Source organism: Maylandia zebra, linkage group LG15, assembly GCF_041146795.1.
Source record: "Maylandia zebra isolate NMK-2024a linkage group LG15, Mzebra_GT3a, whole genome shotgun sequence".
NCBI classification, from domain to species: Eukaryota; Metazoa; Chordata; class Actinopteri; order Cichliformes; family Cichlidae; genus Maylandia; species Maylandia zebra.
The window spans coordinates 26930281-26955421 of record NC_135181.1 but is presented as its reverse complement, the minus strand read 5'-3'; the positions used below and the strand labels follow the sequence as shown (position 1 = coordinate 26955421).

Sequence of the window (25141 nt, the reverse complement as noted above, 5' to 3'; positions counted from 1 at the left end):
TTCTAGCTCCTGAAACTTCTCTGGCTTCAGTTTCAGGATCGTTTCAGCTCATCCTTAAATCCTGAAAACATTCTGTGTGAACACTGATCCACGGCGCCCTCTGTGTGGCCACGCCCCCATATTATTTCACTCACTGTCCGTTTTCATTTCTCTTGGTGATGAACTCAGTCATGTGTCGCAGTCTCTGATTAATTTGCCAGCTACTCTTAATTAACAGATCAATGTGTGTGTGTCTCTGTGTGTGTTTTTTCAAACAAATTCAGACAAATTCATGTTTGTTGATAAGCATTTGAATTTCATTAACTTGCAACAAAATAAAAATGTAACAAATAAAAATGAAATTCTAATGAATCAGACAAGTGCAAAATCTGACTGTAATAAAGACAAACTGTTTTTAGCACTGCTGATTAGTGGTGGGCAGATCAATCCAAATATCAGTTGTATACCAATACCAAGTCAGCATAAGTATCGGATTGATACTAGCCTGGTGAGATCGATTCTTTACTTTAAGTTCCGCTCTTGTTTGCAATGTTGTGCTTTCGGCAAAGACGAAACAGCCAGGTCGCCAGACTCACCGCTGCTGTGTCAGCACAGAGCAGGCACACTTTGCTCCCCCTCCCCCCTCTTGTGCTTAGATATTGCGTTGTTACGTGACTTTGGTGATAAAGTGGCTTAAATATTATTTATATTTATTTATTTATTTAATAATTTTTTTTGCCTGTCCCGTTTGGTTCTTTTGCCATCAGAATTATTGTCTAAAGGCGAAGAAAGATGCCCAACGGATTTACTTTACCAAATGGACCATCCCAGCCTTGCCGTAATGGTCTATTTGATTCACCTTTTGGTGTTTATTTTATTTTCACTTGCTAAATACAGGACAGACTTGACTGGGGAACAGAAAGGTGAGAAAGAAAGACGGAAAGAATAACAGCGGAGAAGAGGGACGGTGATAAAGGGCAAAAAACAAAAAACAACAAAATAAGCAGACAAAAAATACATATATCAATCACCTGGATCACCTGTTGAGAAAGAAAAAAGGAACACAAGCAGAAGAAAAAGAGAGCAATATAATAAACAACATCACGATGATCTATGGGAATATAACGGTAAATACTAAATAGTAAACATTATTGTGCAGCACGTAAGATCGACAGCGCACAGTGTGCTTTGAGGTAGGAGCCAAAAAGGGTGTAGTTTGTATGTGTGAGCACCCGTGTGTACACCTGTGAGCATGAGCACGCTTGTATTTAAAAGGTTCCTTCATGTAATGATCTGGGTGTCGGGAGCCACAGCCCCGTCCACCAGGGCATGAAGCAGGTATGGAGGAGAGCAGGGGCCCGTTCTTCGTACCTCGCTAAGTAGGTTAGCTGGATTTGATTGTTGACGATTTCGCGTGATCTTGGATCGTTCGGTTCCCCGAAGCTCCTCCGGGACTTGCTGTCATAGCAACAGAGCCGTAAGCGTAAACCTACTTGGGAGCAGGTTTACTTTATGTAAACAGGATTAGATCGCGGCCACGCAGGTATGTCCGCTTCATTTATACGAAAGCAACAGCGATATTCCACCACTGTTTCACCATAAATAAATAACATCAATGTAACTAAAGATAATGCAGCACCTGATCCATTTATTGATTTCACACAGATACATACAGGTCATTTCCTAAAAAAGGGAAATGTACTATTAACATTCTATTACATGTATGTGATTATTACAGATGTAATTCATATTTCAGAGTAGCAATTGCAAATTACTTCGTGTAATCAAGATGAGAGACCACGGCTATAAAAGCGAAGGTGGATTTGGGAAGCCTGTCGCAGCCATGTCCTGTCCGTATACGCGAGCCACCCATTGCGGAAGGTGCAAGATTGATAAGGAGAGTTATCAGAATTCAGCGTATATTGCGGGACAGACAGGATCCTTTAGCTCAGCGCGACAGTGTGCTCATAGAGAGATATCGATTTTCCCGTGAGGATATTATTTACTTAACCAACTTGTTGACGAGGGGGGTGCAGGACCACCACCTGTCTTTTTTTTGCTCTGCCCTTTTCTTGGTTGCTGTTATAAACAAACAAACAGATTATTTCAGGGTCTCTTTCCAAGAGACGAAAAGCAATATAAGTGATAAATATTACCATGCTGTAGAATATTCTTATATTTCACTTTTACTTGTTCCCATGTTCTAGTGGGTCCTGTTGTGGCTCTAATGTGAAAGGGGATATAATATAACATATTATAATATAATGTAATATAATATTGGATAATATAGTGTAATATAATAAATCTACCCTACCGCCTACTGGTGTTGGCCAGAGGGGCCGATGGCGCGATATGGCAGCCTGGCTTCTGTCAGTCTGCCCCAGGGCAGCTGTGGCTACAACCGTAGCTGCCTCCACCAGTGTGTGAATGTGAGAGTGACTGAATAGCGGCATTGTAAAGCGCTTTGGGTGCCTTGAAAAGCGCTATATAAATCCACTCCATTATTATTGTTATTATTAAATTACTTACGAGTTTAATTTGTCAGCAACTTTCTGCCAGCCCTCTCTCCTTGCTTTTGCAGCCTTTGCAGTGTTCCCTTGCGTTTTAATTAAACTCTGAAACTCCTGAAATCCCTCACTCAAGAGTTCTTGCTCTGCTGCCGAAAAATACCGAGCCGAGCGCGCTCCGTCGACATTTTCGCCGACCAATCAGAGGGTTGCCGATCAATGTTTCCACTATCGATGCGTAGCCCCTTTTACGACACCCAGTGATGTCACATTACTGCGTCCAGCTGTACTAATCGTCAACAGCAGGTGTGTTCGGGGAACCAGATTAGCGAGCTCACGGTTAGCGCGATGGTTTGGTCTTGGATGTGTCATTTGATCTTGGATGTAGTAAGCGACGTACGAAGAACGGGCCCCAAGACTCCAGACATCCAGAGGCCCTCAGAACACAAGAGACCAAGGAAGAACAACGGAGGGCCAGCTGCATCAATATCCCAGAAAGAGCTGAGGAGAGCCCCAGATGAGGGGTCACTCAGCTGTGCCAGAGTGACTGAGCCCCAGGCAAGTACAAGTGATTACAATAATCACTTGTACTTGCTGTAACAGTACATTCAACAGCTGCAGCTCTCCCGCTGCCAGCGGTACACATCACCAACACCACCAACAACAACAACAACACAAGCAGAGCATTGTTGATGCTGCAGCATTGCTGCAGGTTGCTTCACCAATCTCCGACAGCTACAGCCAGGACTGTTTTGAAGCACGCGCCTGCAGGGTCCCCGTGAATCTCGGCGAGGAAGCACTCCTCTGCCGCCACACTGATGATTAATGAGTTAATTAGCAGCGAGGGAGGCGAGTTCAGCTCCTGCCTTTAAACACGCTCAAAAGAGCCATTAGCTCTGAAAACTCTCTCACGGCCTCGCGGGAGAATTAGAGCACTGATTGATGCTCTATGTAGGTGTGGCAGAACCAGCTCTGACATGAGCTTCATGGTAAATGGTAAATGAACTGATTCTTATATAGCGCTTTTCTACTCTCCCGGAATACTCAAAGTACTCTTCCCCTAAGCACTGACTCTAAACTGAGTGCTTTTCTAACAACATTCACACACACATGCTGCACAATAATGTTTAACATTTAGTATTTACTGTCATATTCCCATATATCATTGTGATGTTGTTTATTCTATTACTCTTGTTCTCTTCTGCTTGCTTTCTTTTTTCTTTCTCAGCAGGTGACCCAGGTGATTGATATATGCATTTTTTTTCTCTGCCCGTTCTGTTGGTTTTTGTCTTTTGCCCTTCTCCCCCATACCTCTTCTCAGCTGTTTCTCTTTCCCTCTTTCTTTCTCCCCTTCTTTCCCCCAGTCAAGTCTGTCCCGTATTCAGTAAGTGAAAATAAAATAAACAATAAAAGGTGAATCAAATGGACCATTACGGCAAGGCTGGGATGGTCAATTTGGTAAAGTAAATCCGTTGGGCATCTTTCTTTGCCTTTAGACAACAATTCTGAGGGCAAAAGAGCCAAACGGGACAGGCCAAAAAAACAAAAAAAAAACAAAAAAACATTCACACACACATTCATACTCCGATGGATGCATCGGAGAGCAACTTGGGGTTTAGTATCTTGCCCAAGGATACTTGACATGCAGACTGGAGGGGCCAGGGATCGAACCACCAACCTTCCGATCAGTAGGTGACCTGTTCCGTCTAAAACTTTTTCACTCTGTCACAGAGAAGCAGGAAGAGCTGGGGAAGAGCGCTGCAGAGATTTAGAGAAGGTCAGGGGCAGCTTCACTCTGTCTTTAGATAAACTTTAAACCACAGACTGTATATCAAAGGTGGATGTTGCAATATCCATGAGGGGTGGATCCAGTTGTGAGCCAGCGCTCTCATTGGCTGATGACTTGTGACTGACAGGTAGTTAGCCAGAGTGAGCATGCTCTGAATAATCCAGAACATACAGACTTCATGTTTCACTCAGTAAGACCAAAATCACTCAGGGAGGGGCAGCTATCTGCTGTGACCGGTTGGGGTGAGAGAAGGAAGACAGCATAAAAGACATGCTGTGGAAGAGAACCAGAGATTCTTCTTCTTGAATTTGCCCCTCGATTGGCGGTTGGTTGTCGCATCTCCGTCGGATGTCCTCGTTTCGAAGGCGGTCTGGGAAGTGATACTCATAATACTTGCCAAAGGCAGCGCATCTGGAAAACTTAGAGTTTGTTGAACCAGAGATTAATAACAACTATGAATAGGGATGGGTATCGTTTAGGTTTTATCCGATACCGGTGCCAAATCGGTACTTTTGAAACGGTGCCGGTGCTTAAACGGTGCTCAAACCAGTGCTTAAAGAATGGAGAACACAAAATTGGTCCAAAAACCTCTCATGTTCAGCTGGTTTTTTGTAAAAAGATAACAATGTTAGCCTTTTCTGCAGCTGTGGGGCATATATGGTATCACTCTTGGCTGGAAGCAGTGCTTAAACAATGGAAAAAACACAAACTTTGTCCAAAAACCTCTCATGTTTAGCTGTTTCCCTCTTTTTCTTTGGTCATTTTAGCCTTTTTGGCCAGGGTGAAGGGAGTATCTGCCATCAAACAAGAAGACAGCTGCATGTAGCTATGATGATGTTTGCTAGTTCACCTTACATGCATTAATGTAATAACGTGGTTAGCCTACTCAATGTAAATTGCACCCGAACAACATTAAGCTACTCACGCAGAGAAGAACGGCTGCTGCCATCATCATCCGTCATCACTACATCACTACACTGGCAGGGCTAGGGGCCAGGACTCTCCTCTTCGTGTTTTTGGGGGATGTTGCTAACTCCGGGTCCGATAACAGGCAACCCACCCGCAGTAGATGTGCTCGGTGTGAGGTCTCGCAGCAAGCTATCAAATACGGCGCATTTCTTGGCTTTTTAAAAAAACGCTATGCATCGCCAGGTGTTTCATCGGATTTGAGGTGTTACCTCCTTTGACAGTATCACAGTATCAGCTTAAAGCACTTGTTGCAGGCTGCTGAGTTTGCATATTTTGCTGTGAAGTACAGCCAGACTTTTGACCGCTTCGCCTTGGGCATTTTAATTTGTAGCTCTGCTCTAACAGAACGTACGTACCTGGACCCGCCTACTATCCTCGGAAACGTAAAATGATTGGCTAGAAGTGTATCACAGCTCAGGAAAAAAAAAGCACCGAAATAAAGCACCAAAATGTACGCTGCTTTTCGGTCTGGTTACTACCGTTTATGTCAGAACCGGTGCCATCATGGCACCGGACACCGGTACCCATCCCTAACTATGAATCATGTGATTAAAGTGAGTGTGAGGAGCATGCTCGGATAGTAAAGGGCCCTCCTGAGGAGCTACACAGCGGTCCTGGTGGTCAATAATATAACACCCTGAAACACTTTGAGTGAGCTCACCTCAGCACATCTTCTCACCTCCAACACCTTCAACACCTCCACCTCCAACACCACTTCCAACACCTCCACCTCTGCTTCAGAGCAGGTATTACTCTTGAAGGGATTTCATGCATCATATTTAAAACGTTGATATCCTTTGTGAGCATGCAGCCACAGCTGTGACTGACCACAGTGAGAAAAGGAAGTGACATCAGCACAGGGCCTGCTGCAGATGCAGGGTCCCAGCTCATGGAACAGCTCTCTGTCATGTGTGTGAATAAAAAGTGATTTAAAGAGAGGCGCCGGCTGCTCTCAAACTGAGACTACACTCAGCGTGGAAGTAGCTTCGGGATCAGACTGCACAACCTGGACTATCCAGGGAACCGGGGTCAGCTTGATCAGGGAACTGGGATCGGTCATTCAGTCTGTTTGCAAGTGTGTCGGCTTGAGCGGTAAGGTGTCAGCAGGTAGAAAAGGTTTGATAGTTTGACGTTACAAAGAGTTTGAGCTCCAGATGAGTTCAGTGATGATGTCATGATTGAAGCTCCACCTACAGCTCCTGCTGTGCGTGTTTCAGTCAGGTGGGTTCATGAGGTTCTGCTCGGTGTCTGTTTGCAATGATCTTGTTCAGCTTGAGCTGTGCATCTCCTGGACATGGTCACATTACGTGAAAGCTTCTGACTGGATGATCTTTTTAATCATTTTAGGAAGTTGCTTTTTGATGAGAAATGTTAATTTCATATTTTTTCCCCATTTTACCTCATCTGGCTCTCTCCATCTGTCAGCCTCCTCTGTTACTTCCTCTCTCTCATGGCTCGTATTAGGCTGTAAAAGTTCAGAAGTGGTTCTTGTTGATGAGGTTTTTTTTAACTGAAATCCTGCCAGCTGCTCTGCAGCAGCAGATGGGAGAGGTCAGAGGTCAGAGAGACTGTCAGAGAGATTTGTTTGTGTCGGAGCAGCTGGTTTCTGAAAGTGACTCCAGAGAGAGGCTCTTTATTTGGGCCAAAGTGAGAAATTTCTTCACGTGAACATGAACACAGTTCAACTCCTACATGGAGCTTGCCGCAGCAGCCAGCAGGACAAACGGCTGCAGGGCCGAGGAAACGTGCACGTTTGATTTTAGGGTGAAGCTCTTCAGCTCGGGCTGTTGGGCTGCAGCTGTCTGATTGGTCATGTGAAGTTATTCCAATCATGCAGGGCGCCAACCTCCATTGATGATCAGTGACTCGAGTCAACAGGAGGTAATACCCTGACACAGCCAACTGTAAATCTGAGGTTGACAGCTGTGTATGTGTGTGTGTGAGTGAGTGTGTGTTTGTCTGTGTGTGTGAGAGTGTGCATGTATGTGCATATGAGCATGTATTCGTATCTTCGTGGGGAGCAAAAATTGGAAGTTTACTATACTACACACTTATGGGGACCTAAATCCCCGTCCCTACAAGTTTGAAGACATTTTTGAGACTCTTTTGAGACTTCTGGTTTTAGTGTCAGGGTTACAGTTAGATTATGGTTAGGTTTAGAACAGTGGTTCTCAAACTTTTCACAATGAGTACAACCTCTTAAAATATATGGCTCTTGAAGTACGACCCTTATGACCGACATTAAAGTACAGTAGAATAGGCCTATTTAACACCACATACAGTTTACACGAGACAATTTTATTTCTTATATGAATGTTATTTATTTTAACTGTCATAAACAGGATGTGACATGTGATAATAATAACAACTGTACTGCATTAAAACATTTGCAACAGGTGGGATCTTGGAGTGATGACCTGATGAAACCTAGTTGCGGGCCCAAACAAGGATGTTGTGTTTTTAACATGTTTTACTGCTATTTAATCTGAACAAGCCCCTAAAACAGTCAGTGATCACCGACGGCCTCTTTCAGTTTTTATCATCACTATTCATTTTCAAGCTCAGTTTTTAAAACCTTACGATGTAACTACAGCTCAGCAGTATTATTATATTGCAGTTGTTCTCCTGACATTTGTTCATAACCATCGGGAACCCTCACTGAGTGGAAAAAAAGTTAGCGTTCATCCTCCAGCTTCACTGTGTTTATATTATGCTAACATAGCTGTGTCACTAGCCACCACACAGCACATCATTATATACCAGCTAGCCCAACATCGGTAACCCTACAGACACCACTGCTGTTTAGTTTTCTGTCTTCATTTACAGTGGGGCAAAAAAGTATTTAGTCAGCCACCGATTGTGCAAGTTCCCCCACCTAAAATGATGACAGAGGTCAGTAATTTGCACCAGAGGTACACTTCAACTGTGAGAGACAGAATGTGAAAAAAAAATCCATGAATCCACATGGTAGGATTTGTAAAGAATTTATTCGTAAATCAGGGTGGAAAATAAGTATTTGGTCAATAACAAAAATACAACTCAATACTTTGTAACATAACCTTTGTTGGCAATAACAGAGGTCAAACGTTTACTATAGGTCTTTACCAGGTTTGCACACACAGTAGCTGGTATTTTGGCCCATTCCTCCATGCAGATCTTCTCGAGAGCAGTGATGTTTTGGGGCTGTCGCCGAGCAACATGGACTTTCAACTCCCGCCACAGATTTTCTATGGGGTTGAGGTCTGGAGACTGGCTAGGCCACTCCAGGACTTTCAAATGCTTCTTACGGAGCCACTCCTTTGTTGCCCGGGCGGTGTGTTTTGGATCATTGTCATGTTGGAAGACCCAGCCTCGTTTCATCTTCAAAGTTCTCACTGATGGAAGGAGGTTTTGGCTCAAAATCTCACGATACATGGCCCCATTCATTCTGTCCTTAACACGGATCAGTCGTCCTGTCCCCTTGGCAGAAAAACAGCCCCATAGCATGATGTTTCCACCCCCATGCTTCACAGTAGGTATGGTGTTCTTGGGATGCAACTCAGTATTCTTCTTCCTCCAAACACGACGAGTTGAGTTTATACCAAAGAGTTCTACTTTGGTTTCATCTGACCACATGACATTCTCCCAATCCTCTGCTGTATACTCCATGTGCTCTCTGGCAAACTTCAGACGGGCCTGGACGTGCACTGGCTTCAGCAGCGGAACACGTCTGGCACTGCGGGATTTGATTCCCTGCCGTTGTAGTGTGTTACTGATGGTGACCTTTGTTACTTTGGTCCCAGCTCTCTGCAGGTCATTCACCAGGTCCCCCCGTGTGGTTCTGGGATCTTTGCTCACCGTTCTCATGATCATTTTGACCCCACGGGATGAGATCTTGCGTGGAGCCCCAGATCGAGGGAGATTATCAGTGGTCTTGTATGTCTTCCATTTTCTGATGATTGCTCCCACAGTTGATTTTTTCACACCAAGCTGCTTGCCTATTGTAGATTCACTCTTCCCAGTCTGGTGCAGGTCTACAATACTTTTCCTGGTGTCCTTCGAAAGCTCTTTGGTCTTGGCCATGGCGGAGTTTGGAGTCTGACTGTTTGAGGCTGTGGACAGGTGTCTTTTATACAGATGATGAGTTCAAACAGGTGCCATTCATACAGGTAACGAGTGGGGGACAGAAAAGCTTCTTACAGAAGACGTTACAGGTCTGTGAGAGCCAGAGATTTTCCTTGTTTGAGGTGACCAAATACTTATTTTCCACCCTAATTTACGAATAAATTCTTTACAAATCCTACCATGTGGATTCATGGATTTTTTTTTCACATTCTGTCTCTCACAGTTGAAGTGTACCTCTGGTGCAAATTACTGACCTCTGTCATCATTTTAAGTGGGGGAACTTGCACAATCGGTGGCTGACTAAATACTTTTTTGCCCCACTGTATGATACATTTTAATTTTTGCTGTGGCGGATAAGATGCCGGATTTTTGGCATCACGACCCTACTTCATGGTTCGTGCACTTTGAAACTCAGTTTGCTCTTCGTGGCATTTCAGCCGACGACACAAAATACCATCATGTGGTGGCCTTGCTGGATCAGCTGTCCACCCGCCGTGTGATGACCCTCCTCCGGGATCCCCCCACCCAAGGGAAATACACCGCTCTCAAGGCACTGCTGCTTTGGCGCTACTCCCTCTCTGATGCAGAGTGGCTGAGAAACTCCTCTCTCTCTCGGGCCTGGGTGATGGTACCGCACTCAAGCTTATGGAGGGCACGCTGTCCTTGTTAGGAACGGATGACGGCGGATTCCTCTTCACTCATGTCTTCCTACGATAGGTGCCTCCCCAACTACCTGCTGCTGGTCGCGAAGGATTACCACTCACTTGCAGAAGAAGCGGATCGCATTCTCCTGGCTACCAGGAGCTTTGGCATCAAGGGTTCCGATTCACTGGCGGCATCTCCCGCAGCCCTACCAATTCTCCCACCAGCGCTCCGTAGCGGCCACGACCGCTGGCGATAAGGAAGGGCTACTCTTTATAGAGGACTGACGCTCAGTGACACATTTTCTGGTTGACTCCGCCTCCCGGAAAAGCCTCAGGAACTCTCGTGTCGTCTTTGCATACCTCCACAATAGTATATTATTTAATCTTTAAAGAAAATTGAGATTTTCCGCATAGCACCAGAGACAGCCTGTGTGCCGTACCACTCTTTGAGAAAGACTGGTTTAGGGTAAGCGGTTAGGGAAAAGCAAAATGTCAATTAGATGTCCCCACAAGATATGAATACCAGATGTGTGTGTGTGTGTGTGTGTGTGTGTGTGTGTGTGTGTGTGTGTGTGTGTGTGTGTGTGTGTGTGTGTGGTTTTCCAAGCTTGCTGCTCTGACAGTTTTTGGTTGTTGATTCATGTTGTCGTCCAGCTGTACCAGCAGTGAGCTAACTTATTTTGAGATTATTTCTGCCAGCTTTAATTCTTCATGGTCCTCAGCTGTGTCAGTAACTGGATTTTGGTGTTCCTGTTATTTTGTCCAACCTTCCACATGACTGTCCTCTCTCTCTTCACCTCTTCCAGGATCTGGCCTATGCCTCCTTCCTCTTTAATAAGCTCCAGCGTCTCCAGTTGCCTCGCCGTGTTCGCCATACTTCTATCGAAGCCCACTGTGATGTATGCGGTGCCTCCTTCCAGCAACTGAGGCAACTCGCTCTGCAGCGGGCTCTGGGCATCAGCGGGGAGATGGCACCACGCCCTGCCACTCCCAGCGCTGCCCCAATCTCAGAGAGCAGCTGGGTCTGCAACGAGCTCCCAGTGAAGCAGCAGAGGTGGAAGCACGAGGAGCAGCAGCAGGAGGGAGGAGCCCCATGGAGATCGAGCATAGTGCAGAGCACCTACCTCGGTGGGGGCGGAGCTAAAGGGCTCGCCACAGTAACGCCCCTTCCCCTGAACCCAGCTCAGAACCTGGAGGGGGTGTGGAGGGTCTCCTGCTGCACACCTGAGCTTCGAAACAGTGCGGTAAGCACCCTATTTAGCTAGTTGTTCAGGAGAACCACAGATGTCAAGGGTCAGGGGTCACCTGGGTCAGGATTGTATTTTCTCCAAACGTGCGCTCTCTGCTGGTCTCCATATGAACTGTTCAGTTATCTCACACCAGTTTGCTCAGTATGGCTCCACCTGTACTCACTTGTGCACAACTGTAAACACACACACCTGTGCACACCTGTACACACGTGCACACCTGTACTCAGAAACCAGAAGCTTCAGCCTCACATTTTTTTCTGCATGTTGGGTCTGCGCTTCCACAGGCCCCGCTGGTTTAGAAACGTATTCCTATTAACGAAGCAAGGAAGCAAGACAATCAGCGATCGATCAATTTCACTTGCTAGCAAAGGGAGCCAGACGGCAGCAGTCCTCTGCCCTCGGTCCTCTGCCCTCGGTGTCAAACGAGTCCAAAGAACCAGCTTCCCCTGCCGCCTTTTATTCTGTTACACACAAACAGTTACAGTACACACAAGCACCACCCTAATACCCCCCCTATGGTTCTAAAAGATAAGGTACTATGTGTGTATGTGTGTGCACGTGTAAGCACATGTGTGTATGTGTGTGTGTATATGCATGTGCGAGAATGTGTGTGTGTGTATGCATGTGAGTGTGTGTGTTTGTGTTTGGGGGTGCGTTTGTGTGACCTCCTGCCCACAAAAGGGTCATAAAAGCAGGAAGCTTACTAAACAAGAAAACAGAACCCTCACATAGGATGTCTCATAATAAAACACTATAGCCTCCCCCACCGTTCAACAGGCTGGGCATGTCAACAGAAACAAAAGAATGTCATTGATCCTATAGTTTGTAGGGAACGCCAGGACTGACATAATGAATTAATTAAATAGACCATTAAATAATTAATTAAAATGAGAAATAATTAATTTAATAAATATTTATGACACCTTTAATTAATTATTGACTGTTTTAATTAATTAATAACACATTTAAATAATTATTGACAGTTTTAATTAATTATTTACCGATTTATTTATTTAATTCATTATGGCACTATTGTCCCATTCATGTCTCACTTTGAAATAATTTTATCTGTCAGCCTCACCCATCAAACTAAGTGGGCGGGGTTGCCACTGCAGCTTCTCTAACATTTGATTGGTTGCTGTGCAAAGTAAGTCAAGACAGGTCGATCCTAGATAATCGATGGACTTGGGGAAACCAGGTATCCCAGAATGCATTTCAAATCACAGGCAGTAATGGTGGTGGTGTAAAGTTTTAAAATGCCAGCTGTTTAAATTACAGCTACTTATGCAGTAACCATGGTAACCACGGACTCTGAGCGGCTGGATCGACGGAGGTCAGACAACAATTTTACATATATGATCTTAAAACAGGGCACAGCCACTATACGTCCTAGCCTAATATCAAATGTGAACTCAGACTGAGTCTATGTTTGACGTTTTTTTTTTTATATCTAATCTTCTCTCTCAAACATTTAAACAGCAGCGAGTCTGCAGCTGAGGGAATACAAACTCAAATTGTCAGAACAGGTTTGATAGTTTCTTCTGTGTATTAATTTGGTGATTTGTTAAATGTACAAATGTTATTCTAATCTGCTGCTGAGTCTCTTACGCTGATGAAAATGCAGAAAACACAGATCACGAACACCTGTTCAACCAATCACTTTCATTTCACTTTGATCTGTGACAAACTGACGCGCTCATCTCTGTTACAGTGTTGCGTTAGACTGCTATATTTTTTTGTTCTTTATGCTGTAGATTTTCACGTCTCTGGAATAGTGGGCAGTAATAAGGATGATTTTCTGTTAAATCATATTGATATGACCCGTGAATTATTCGTAGATGACCGTTAGATTAGTCAGCTGGGAAACGCTGGGTTAACTCAGAGAGCTTGTGGAGGTAAGCATCAACGACACAGAGCTCTCAGTTCTCACTCCTTCTTTATTCGTGTCCAACATCAACTGCGCATATCGCGCCACAAAACACAGGAACACACTTCCTATACACTGGGTGTGAGTGGAGCCCTCTAGTGGTCCACCACACATGCCCCCCGAACACCCAGCAGAACTAGTCCAGGACCCGGGGCTTAAGCAAACGGCCGGAACGGCTGAACCGGGGGGTGGGGAACTGACAGAGGGCAACCCAGTCCGGGAGCGAGGCTGGCACTGGCGGTCAGAAAAAGCTGCAGACGAGTCGGACTCCGTTGATTTTGGGTCGCTCCTGGGGGAAAAAACAGAATCCATCAGCCCGGTGACAGGTGGGCGGCCGCGGCGAGGGGTCTGGGCCGGGACCACCTGATCCTCTTGCATAACATGTGCAGGCTTAAGTCTGTCAACAGAGACAACCTCCTGCCTACCGCCAAAGTCCAAAATGAAATGTTTGTTGCTTGGTTTAAGAACTCTGTATGGCCCGTCATATGGTGGACGCAGCGGAGTCCTATGGGCATCGTGCCTGACGAAAACGAAAGGAGCAGAGTCCAACGAACTCGGAACAAAAGTGTCAGGCAGGCAGTGGTGCACAGGACCAGGAACAGGAAATGAGTCTCTTGGGGGGGCGAAAAGGCAACAAAGAGGTATCGAAACATGGGGGAGGGCTATCAGGTAAGAATTCCCCAGGGACCCGGAGAGGCTGGCCGAGGACCAGTTCAGCCGGGAAAACCCCGAGGTCTTCTTTAACCGCGCTACGCAATCCCAGCAAAACCCATGGAAGACGGTCGACCCAGTCGCCACTTGTTAAGGAAGCCCGGAGCGCGGCCTTAAGTGACCGGTGAAACCGTTTGCACATCCCGTTAGCTTGCGGGTGGTATGCTGTGATGCGGTGGACCTTGACCCCCAGGCCGTCAGCCATAGCAGACCAAAGCTCAGAAACAAACTGGGGGCCCCTGTCCGAGGTAATGTTAGCAGGGGGGACCGAAACGCAAAACCCACGTTGACAAAAAAGCCCTGGCCACCGTCACCGCTGTCGTGGACGCCAAGGGTACCGCCTCCTGCCACCTGGTCGTGCGGTCCACCACAGTCAAAAGGTGCGTGAAACCCTGTGACTGCGGCAAGGGACCAACCAGGCCCACATGAACGTGATCGAAACGCCTACCCGGGACACGGAAAGGTTCGAGGGGTGACTGTGTGTGCCGGTGGATTTTCGAGCGTTGGCATGGGATACAAACCGCCGCCCATTCTTTCACCGTCTTGCAAAGGCCCGGCCAAACAAACCTGGCGCTGACCAGCTTGACCGAGGCCCGGACGCCGGGATGAGAGAGGGCATGCACCGAGTCAAAAACACGACGACGCCACAAAAGGGGAACCACCGGGCGGGGGCGGCCGGTGGAAACGTCGCAAAGAAGGTGCGGACCGCGTCCCACACCGGGGTGTACTCCAGCACGAGGCCCGTTTTTGTTGACTGAAGGGCAAGGACGTCTGGGTCAGCACGTTGCTCAGCGGCCATGGCAGCGTAGTCGACGCCGACATACACCGGAGAAACCAACACACGTGAGAGACAATCAGCGACGTGATTGGACTTACCAGCCACATGCTGAATGTCTGTGGTAAACTCTGAAATGGCCACCAACTGGCGCTGCTGGCGTGCGCTCCATGGGTCAGAGACCTTGGACATCGCAAACGTCAAAAGTTTGTGGTCAACGTACGCAGTAAAGTTGCGACCCTCGAGGAAAAAACAAAAATGTCGTGTCGCGAGGTGCAGGGCCAGCAACTCCCTGTCAAAAACACTGTACTTGCGTTCAGCATCCCGGAGCGTACGACTGAAAAAGGCGAGCGGTTGCCAGAGACCTGAAACCCGCTGTTCCAACACCCCACCCACTGCCACGTCGGACGCGTCGGTGGTCAACGCGATCTCCGCCGACGGAAGCTGGTGGGCCAGCAGGGTGGCGTCAGCCAGCGCAGACAACACCTGGATGCGTTCCGGCAGCCAGTCAACCGGATCTTTGGCTGTTTTACCTTTTAAGGCAGCATAGAGTGGCTGTAGCAGGTGGGCAGCTCTGGGGAGAAAAGCGGTTGTAAAAATTTATCATCCCCAAGAACTCCTGCAACGCTTTAACCGACGTGGGACGCGGAAAAGTCGAAACGGCCTGGACTCTGTTGGGCAACGGAAGCACACCTTCAGCGGAAATGCGGTGCCCGATGAAATCCAGAACAGGCAACCCAAACTGGCAGTTGGAAGGGTTGATGATCAGGCCGTGCGCTGCCAAACGCTGGAAAACCTGGCGCAGATGGGACTCGTGCTGGCTCGCTGAGCAGCTGGCCACCAATATATCATCCAGATAAAAAAAAAAACCGAACGGCAGTCCACGCAAAACGGAGTCCATCAGCCGCTGAAAGGTCTGGGCAGCACCTTTCAGGCCAAACGGCATGCGCAAAAACTCGAACAAGCCGAAGGGGGTAATGACAGCAGGTTTAGGAACGTCTTCGGCGCGCACAGGAACTTGGTGATACCCCCGCACCAAGTCAATTTTAGAAAAAATCAATGTTCCGGCGAGATGGGCAGAAAAATCCTGAATGTGGGGGATGGGGTAACGGTCATTCTCCGTGGCATTATTTAAACGGCGGAAATCTCCGCATGGTCGCCACTGACCGTCCGATTTGGGCACCATGTGAAGCGGAGAGGCCCATGCACTGTTCGAACGCTCTACAATGCCAAGGCGCTCCATGGCTGCATCCCCGGAGGTCACTACATTAGCCCGAATCAGGGGTCACCAATGTGGAGGTAAGCATCAATGACACAGAACTCCCAGTTCTTACTTCTTCTTTATTCATGTCCAACATCAACTGCGCATATCGCGCCACAAAACACAGGAACACACCTGTGGTCCACCACAAGCTGAAGATATCGTGGACATGCTGACCTCGCTCCGTGATGTACAGGGCCGTTTACCCTCATGATTAATATTCACAATAAAAATATTAGCTGAACATCATGGAGTCTGTATGTGTTTCATAGTGTCGAACAACCTTTGTACAGTTAAACCTAGCAGTTACTACATGACGGAAACACCAACGTTATTTCTTTTATGCGTTTATATGCAGGTCATGCTCATTATTGAACAAAAACCCAAACATCTGATGTTAATCGGATTTATTTGCTCTCTCTCCTCCTTAAACATGTTTTTAATGTAGAATTGAAACAGGTATGACACATACGAACATCAGGAAATAAAAACCCAATAAATATAACCTCAGTAAATGAAGTCAGTGTACTGCGGGGGTTATGGCAGCTGTGTACCAGGACCTGCATTTTGTTGGCGGTAATAACAGCTCAATTGCTTGCGAGGCAAGCGGGTCTATCCCACCCTTTGCCATGAGACTGGGCTGGGCAGACATCTCCGAAATCATCAAAGGGCTTTTGCAAAGAGGCTCTATCTTGACAAACCAACCACACATCTGAAGATTAAACCACTACATTCTCGGCTAAAAAATATTAAAACGGTATTTGATGACACACAAACAAGGTTTTTCAAAGTTCAGTTCTGTTAGTTTTAACATGTCGGTTGTTGTGTGCTAAAAACAATGGCCACAAGGCCAAAGCAATGGTTCTGACTCGATCAGCGTTAACCCCGCCTCCTGGGTTGGATGGATGAGGTTGACAGATAAAATTATTTCATGGTGAGACCTGAAGGAGTCAACTGTGCCAAAATGAATTAATTAAATACACCATTAAATAATTATTTAAATGTGGCAATAATTAATTAAAATGTTAAATAAATAATTAAATGTTGCAATAATTAATTAATTCAATGCATCAAAAATATTTAATTAATTAATTATTTCCCACTTTAATTAATTATTGCCACATTTAATTAATTATTTAATGGTGTATTTAATTAATTCATTATGGCAGTCCTGGCGTTTCATAAGTTTGAACTAAGACTTACAAATTTAAGTAACACAATGACGACATTTAACAATTTGACTCCAACACTGCACATGATTCTAATGCAGCTGTAAAGTCAGGCTACAACTCTTTGTGTGTGTGTGTGTGTGTCAGCTGCAGTTATAACAGACTGAAATTTCCAGTTTCTCCGGTGTTCCCAACCTTCAGCAGCAACCTTTGGAAAAAGACAAAGTTAGTCTCAGGTGTTTGATGGAGCAGTTGTGACAGCGTGATGACGGCAGCGGGACTAAAAACTCTCAAAGCGCTGTAGGAAGCCAGGTCTTCATCATGGGCCTCATTATTTGCCATCAGCATGCTGAGTTTAATCGTGGCAGCCTCTGATCCTCCACCAGCTCCGTTTTACTCCTTCTCCTACAGCAGTGATATGATCGTTCTGAGATTCACGATTCGCAGAGGTCGTCATCATCCATGGGGATACGTCCTCACAGTCCCACTGTTGACACAATGCACCTCCTCAGACCTGGATCGTTTGTTTCATGGATTCTTGTATAATAACTCAGACAATCATATTCAGGATTATCTCAGCTCCATGATTGGCATTCAGACTTACGCCTGGGCAGGAGTAAACATGGCCGCCGATCACAGTGTGAGGAGAGGTTGTGATGATGTCATGTCCTTGACACTGCATTTCAGTGGCTGCTTTTCAGTAGGTGTTATTTAATAGACATGGCTTTTATTGTGAAAGGGTGAACATTGACTTGGTGACGCAGAGAAAGAGAAACAGAGTCAGAGCTGAGGTGAAGATGATGAAAACGAGTGTCACATGATTTTATGGATTTATCCTGCTCAGCCACATACACACCTGACCACACAACATGCCTCAGAGCCAGTCATATCCCACAGGTCAAAGGTCAAGTTCAGCACAGTTACAATAATTCACTCATTAAACCTTCACACAGGTGTGACATGATGACAGTGATGACATAAGCAGAAGGTGAAAGGTCACAGAGCATGTTTTCTTTGCTCTGATGTTTTAAACCTTCGCCGTGTCTGTTCCTCTTCCAAACTTGGATGGAAACCATCACTGCACAGCCGTGAGGCGGTAATCGCAGCGTGCTCTGTGGCCCTCGTGTTTGATTGGTCTCACTCAGGATGGCGTTTTGGCGCTGGCTTATCCCGTTGCCGGCTCTCTGTGTAATCCTGTTAGCCAGCCGAGCGTGTTGCGGTCACACAGCTGAAGAGTGGATCTGCCCCAGTGTGCCACTTCCTGTAACTGCGGTAATTCACCATAACTAGGCCACGGATCTGAGGCCAGAGACAGGAGCTGTGCTACTGCAGCTGCAAATAGCTGGACGTTTCTGAGATCACACTCATCTGTGGCTCCATTATCCTGGAATGAAAGCACAAAAGGACAAAACAAGCTGCTCTGTATGATGAAATGTAATTATAGCAGCAGACCAGCTGACCGGTCATTAGCCCAGTAGGACTAGCCATTAGCCACGGTAAACCGGAAAAAGCCTTCAGTGGTTGAAGCAGCCATGTTTGAGCAGAACAGGAAGTCTGGATGGCAACGATCAGGCTAACGACCTGAGGTAATTAACTAATGATCTCCTCATCCAGAGCTGCCTCCTCCTGCTGCTGATGAAGCCAGGAGCTAACGGCGTTCATCTGCAATTTCTGATAAATAAAGAGCGTTGGGGGAAGTCTGACCTCTGAATAAAAATAATACTGGGATATCGGCATTATTTACTATAAATATTATACTGCTACAAAAATATATTTAAACATAAATATCAAAGTCTGAGTACAGATGTTTCTCTAAAGGTGCAGCATTGACGGCGTCTGATGGCATCGGGATCCTCTGTGAGGTGGTGTCAGTCTGAAGGAGACTGTCTGCTTTTATTAATTATGTAAATTATGAAAAATGTGATGAGTTTTATTAAAAAATAAACGATTTAAGAACAGAACAAACATCAAAAGGAGACTGATGCTGGATTTCATGTTTTGGCTTAAGACCTGATATTTGTCTCATCTGTCAGGGTCTGACTGCAGATGGAGGTCATCTGACTGTGACGGGTACAGCCCAGAACGTTCCCGTTAAACCAGCAGCCCACAGCGTCAGCACCCAAACCAGCCAGCCACCGTCTGCCGCTGCCGCCTTCTTGATCAGGTCAGTGAACGCAACACGACAGAGAGACGCAAAGCAGCACATGCTGCACATAGATCAGTGTGACTAACCAATACTAACGTGCTTTAGACCTGCATTCTGGCCAGCAAGGGGCGACTCCTGTGGTCTGACTGGATGAAGTCTGTGAGCTCAGTGCAGGGGCGGATCTAGAGAAATTTTCTTAGGCTGGCATGAGGGTGGCAAAGAAATCAAATGGGGTGGCAAAATCAAAGCCCCCCCCCCAAACGCATATGCAGGTGGTTACATATGGTTAAAATGATTCAAATGCAGTAAGTATACATGTTTTTCATATAAATATAGTCTATAACTTAATTTTTGTCTGTAGCCCACATAATTACACACTTTAGTTACATAAACCATGTGAGTTTTGATGTTATGTACTGTATAGCCTGTATAATAAATAAATATGTAGCCCAACAAGTATAAAATCCAGAAAGCTACACAACATGGGGCGGTTCATTTACAAACACAAGCCTAACTTGAGTTTCACATTGTTTTTTGTTAGAAAACAATCACATTGTTACAGCTTAAATTACACAAAATGTCAGAAATCTGCACTTTCATGAACAAAAATTTAAACCTAATTCTTCATGATTTGTTGGATTCACCCACTGACGTCTGAAATACAATCGGCCATTTTTGACTCCTTTTGAGTTTACGTTTGTATTTCACCCTCAAATTGTTTCTTTTTTTTTTCCCCTTGCCTTTTTGGTATCATTCTTTTCAGCTCAACTGAATTTAGTTGTTTTTTCACTGACATGCTGCATTAGTACTACTATTACTATTAATAGTACTATTACTGATCTGAAATCACACAAAGAACTTAAATCCTAGTAGTATTTTTTACTGTAAAAAAGAAAACCACAGACATGTTGAGTAAATTTTTATAACTTGAAATGAAAATATAAATTGTACATTTTCTAAACATATACAACTATTTATCTAAAAATGCAGCCAATGCACATGCTGTTTTTTTCATTTTGTACAACCATTTAAAAATATTACTAAAACTAAAATGAGAGAACAATCAGGTGTTGCAATAAGATGCCCCGCAAATGATGTGTGCCAGTAAAAAAAAAACAGCACAGGGATAAACCTGCAGGCCTGACAACAGGATGTGTACCACTCCGCTGGTTTTCTACTTAGTGACAGTGTTTACATTGCAAATGTGCCTTAGTGACATTCATTAGTGCCCTCAGTGACACACAAAATAAAACGACTACACAACAGAACAGCTACACAAGACAACACAACACACCAAGTAAACACTCCACACTAAACGTCACAAATCTCCCACATCTAAAAACTCTCTCTCTCTCTCTCTCTCTCTCTCACTCATTCGCTCTGTCTCGCTGCCGTTACCGTCATTCCCAAAACTCTCCCCTCTTCCTAAACAACTAAATCCCACATGTTGACTTTTTTTTTAATTGGTCGACATGGTACATTTTTCCACCGATAGGAAAGTGGTGGCTTTTTTTCCTTTCTTTACTGTTTTTGCGCTGTCCTTAGAAAATGCTTAAAACACACACACACAAATACGTGATGACAGTATTTAGAAAAAAGCATGGCTTATATATATTATCATAACTCTGGATTTGTCACGGCTGGGAAGGCGAGCCGTGTGGTGTGGAGGAAGGAGGACCCAAGATGCAAGCAGTGGATGAAAACGCTAGTGAAGTTTATTTACAAGGTGTAGTGGCAAACAAGCAGTGGGGGCATGACAAATAACTGAAAACATCTAAACTGGGAGAACTAAAATAACAGACCTGGGAGCATACGACAAGGGGATGAGAGGCAGAGAGGCAGACGACGAGCAGGACACCGAGTAACACAGACGAACCGGCAACAGGCAGGAGAACACACAGGGCTTAAATACACACACCAGTAATCAGGGGATGAGAGACAGGAAGGCAACACAGCTGGGAGGAATCGGAGCTGACGGGACAGGGGAAACGTAAACTGATCACACTCACATCAGACAGAGACCTTCACAATAAACTAGGAAACTCAAACACGGGGAACCAAACAAGACACAGAACTAAACAGACTGCTTCACAGACGGGTTGACACCATAGACAGACAGAGACACAGACGCAGACTCAAAGGCAAACCGAATATAACACATAGAACTCAAACAATAATAATAATCATCATCATCATCATAATAAACTAGAAAATGATAATAAACTAAAAGCGCTGTGTCACCGACCCAGGACCATGACAGGATTTACTGGCCCGTAATTAAAATGTAAAAACTTTGAAGTCCTAACTTTCAATGTGGGCTGACTCAGCTTGGCCGCAGCTTGTTGCTATGTCAGCTTAAAATAGTCATATGATTTGGAGGTGCAGCGTGGACCACAGAGGGTTAATAACACTCACCTTCCTTCCATTTCCAGAGTGTAGCATCCAACCACCTGAGTAAAATCCGAAATTCCCATGGTGTTGTTCAAAATGTGCTCTGGCACAATCATAAGCATGAATTGCTACTGAAAACAAGAAAAAAGACAGTTCTGCTATGGGCTGAACTATTTGTTAATGGTGCAAGGGGGGGACACTATCCAATATATTCAGTTTTAGCATTTATATTCACTGTTGACTGTAACTACGATAAAAATTGTTAATGCTATCTTATTTTAATAAACAACACCGTCATATGCAAAACTGGGGTGGCACTTGGGGTGGCAAGGGATCATTTTAGGGTGGCACTTGCCACCCCATGCCACCCTTCTAGATCCGCCCCTGGCTCAGTGAGTCATCACGACTCTCTGTATGTAAACTGTACGAAATAAACATTACAGCCAATGTAGCTCAGACTGTAACGATAAAACACGCTCACGCTTCTGTTAATTCACAGAAAACCTGGGTCACTGTGAACAAACCAAAACACTGCTTTATGAGGGAGGTCCTTATCGGCAGGGAAAACTGTGAATCTTATGAAGCTCTCTGGGCTTCAGTTGTGTTTGTCCTGTGAGGGAAGCTCATACAGCAGAACCTCATGTGTGGATTCACACGGAGATCCTGCTGCTGTAGGAACGTCTCCCTCAGGGATCAATGAAAGTGCTCCAGATTCAGATTCTCTCCTTGCAGAATCTAATTGGCAGCTTTTCCTCCTGTCCAAGCTGTCAGAGGTGGTGTTCGGCATCAGGGGGGCTTTGACTCCGTCTGTCTGCTCAAATCTGGTATTCTGACCCATTCTGGATGTTGAGGGTCACAGAGGGAATGGAGGCGGTGTGTCCTCCTGTTCGGACACACAAATGATCTGAAATGTTTTCTAGCCAGCTGTTCAGGGCGCGAACAAAACACTGTCAGAGTGTTTTATTTGTGTTTGTGTTTATTACATACATCCAATCAAAAACGTAGCTATGTTAATGCAGGGATCCCCTCCAACTGTCGACTCCACGCCGTCTGCAGGTACGACACCTGAGCCTCCGGCTGCTCTCCCCACTCGCTGTTTGCTCACTGCTGCTGCTCAGTCACAGCTGTAGGCTTAGCTCAGCCCGATGCAGCATCTTTACAGCGGTCAGGGCCACCTGATGCTGCTGTGCTGTGAGGAGGTGTTGTCGGAGGTGATGGAGACACTGTGGACACGGGGCCGAAGGTTCGGACCGGCGTTGAGCCTGGAGCACAGAGCAGAGCCACACCTCCTGCCGCTTAGACTCACAGTGAAACCCCAAAATAAAGTGAGGATTAGACCCACTCCCACTATTAGAGTCAAGTTCCCCAAAGTGGATTTCTGGCTCACGGCCCAAGCTTTTTTTATCGACTTCCTGTCCAGAATAGAGCCTCTCCCAAACCGCTCAGACCCAACAGAGCCGCAGCGCTGCAGCAGAGTCTGCCCAGAGAAGGACTGCTGGTTAACTGGCTCCAGTGTCAGTGAAACCCAATCACAGCTGCTGCTGACTTTGAGAAAGTCAGTGAACATGGAGCACAAACTTCTGCTGCTCTCTGTGCAGGGAGAGCCTCGTGAAGACATTCGTGAGTCAGAGTGCAGATAGGTAGAGCTTGTGGTTTAACCAGCGACAGGTCACCTGACGCTGCACGCTGGACAGTTTAAACTTCTCTCCACCTCGACGACGGTGACCTGTCCAGGTCCTCTTTGCTAGTGTGCAGACCTGCCTTTAACACCTGTGGGACTCCAGACCTGAAGAGTCGCAAGTACAGCCAGAATTCCTGCAGTCATTGAAGTAAACATCTTCCACTTAGGTTAGATTCTGTTATCGTGTCCTGTTGGAGGGCATCAGCAGTAACACAGTCCTCAGACACTCTGAGACACGGATCAGCCTTTGATATATGGATCGTCTCAGGCTTTTATTTCATAGCTCTGCATGTTTGTGAGGAGGACACTCTTTACTCAGTAACTAAGGCAGGCTGAGCTTTCTGCAGACGTGAGACTTTAAAATGACCTGTGTCCCTGATCCCTGTACGCATGGAATACAGAGTGATAGAGGAAGTGATGTAAGGAGGTTACACAGAGCAGAGAGTCACCCCTGGGGCTCAGCTGGGAATCAAACCTTCAACCTTGAGAGCAGTGTGTTGATAGAGTGGAAAGCTGAGGAGTAATGTGACCCACATCCAGAGAGAGCTGAGTCCTGAAGGCCTCGCTGAGCCGATCGTGCTGCAGACATGAGTGTGACGGAGGGTTGGTACCTGCTGCTGCCCACCCCAGGACTTCCTGTCCAGACCGCCTCACAGTTTCCTGTCTCATGCCGAAGAATTACCCTTGTGTAACCTCATGTAATCATGAATGTGAAACTGAAAGAAACAGAAGGTGATGATTTCCAGATTTCATAATTTATTATCAACAGAGCTTATAAAACATGTCAAATGTCTAAATTGAGAAACCGTTTGACATGTTTTAAATGTTTCACAGTGCAGCAGCTGCTCTCATCTCACAGACTGATGTTGAAGACAATGACACTGCCCTCAGATTGAAAACGAGTTCATATTTGATTAAAGATCATATTTTCTGCATTCTACTGTCAATAAACTTTATGAACATCCTGACATTTTGCAGGTTCAACATGTGTCCCATCACATGTGAACTGTGTGAAACAAACAGTGGTTCAGCGGTTCACATGGAGTGCACGAGACTGTCCGCAGTCCATCCTGATTGTGCCAATTTCATTCCCGTTAAAGTCATCGCTGTCACGAGTCACGACTGTTTGTGATTCTGTGACGGTTGATCACAAAAGCTCTGCCCACTGTTGTCCCTGTTCCTGCAGCAGATAAAAGACAGAAACCTCAGTTTTCTCTGGAGCGTCTTCCAAATGAGCCACTGCTGCACCTCTCTGGGTTTAAGCAAGGTTTATGTCTTGCCATAGTGAGAAGTGGTATGAATTATGAGTTGTATTATTTATAACTGCGTGACACAAATATTTGATGATTCATACTGAATTCAAAAAAAGCCACTGGGGAGTTTGGGCAAAGGGCCAAAGCGATTGAGCTCATGAAGCAAAGTCACATCATTCCTTCAGAGTTTATCTCTCACTGTCAGACAGTCGGACTTCAGCGGCCTGGAGTGCAGGGCGTATGGCAGGAAGATAAAAGCTGGTGGTGCAGAGGTGGAGCTGCTGAGGGCTGTCCAGGATAACAAGGGCTGAGATGATGTTTGGAGCAGCACTCTGAGGAGAAGCTGGACCGAAGGAGCTTGCACCCACACACTGACAGCAGGGCCCTGGGTCTGACAAACATCTGCCTCAGAGGACGTCTGATCACAGAGTCATCAGATGATTCTGGAACAAAGAACATTGAGAAGGACGTCCTCGTGTTCAAACCATGTGTCAGACCGAAGGTGGTACCAGGATCACAACGATAATAAAACCATAAGACACCTGTTTATGTTAGAATAAAGCCCAAAGTTTGCATTATTAGGGG

The 25141-nt window shown here is 45.7% G+C and overlaps 1 protein-coding gene across 2 annotated transcripts in view; it reads left to right on the top strand.

The window, feature by feature from the left end:
• Window positions 1-25141, top strand: part of kif26aa (kinesin family member 26Aa) — a 67881-nt gene that overhangs the window by 5548 nt on the left and 37192 nt on the right. For both annotated transcript variants that reach the window (XM_076874230.1, XM_076874229.1), the window contains exons 3-4: window positions 10799-11236; window positions 19119-19249. In XM_076874230.1, coding sequence (XP_076730345.1) covers window positions 10799-11236; window positions 19119-19249 — 569 coding nt within the window. The remainder of the gene's footprint in view (window positions 1-10798; window positions 11237-19118; window positions 19250-25141) is intronic.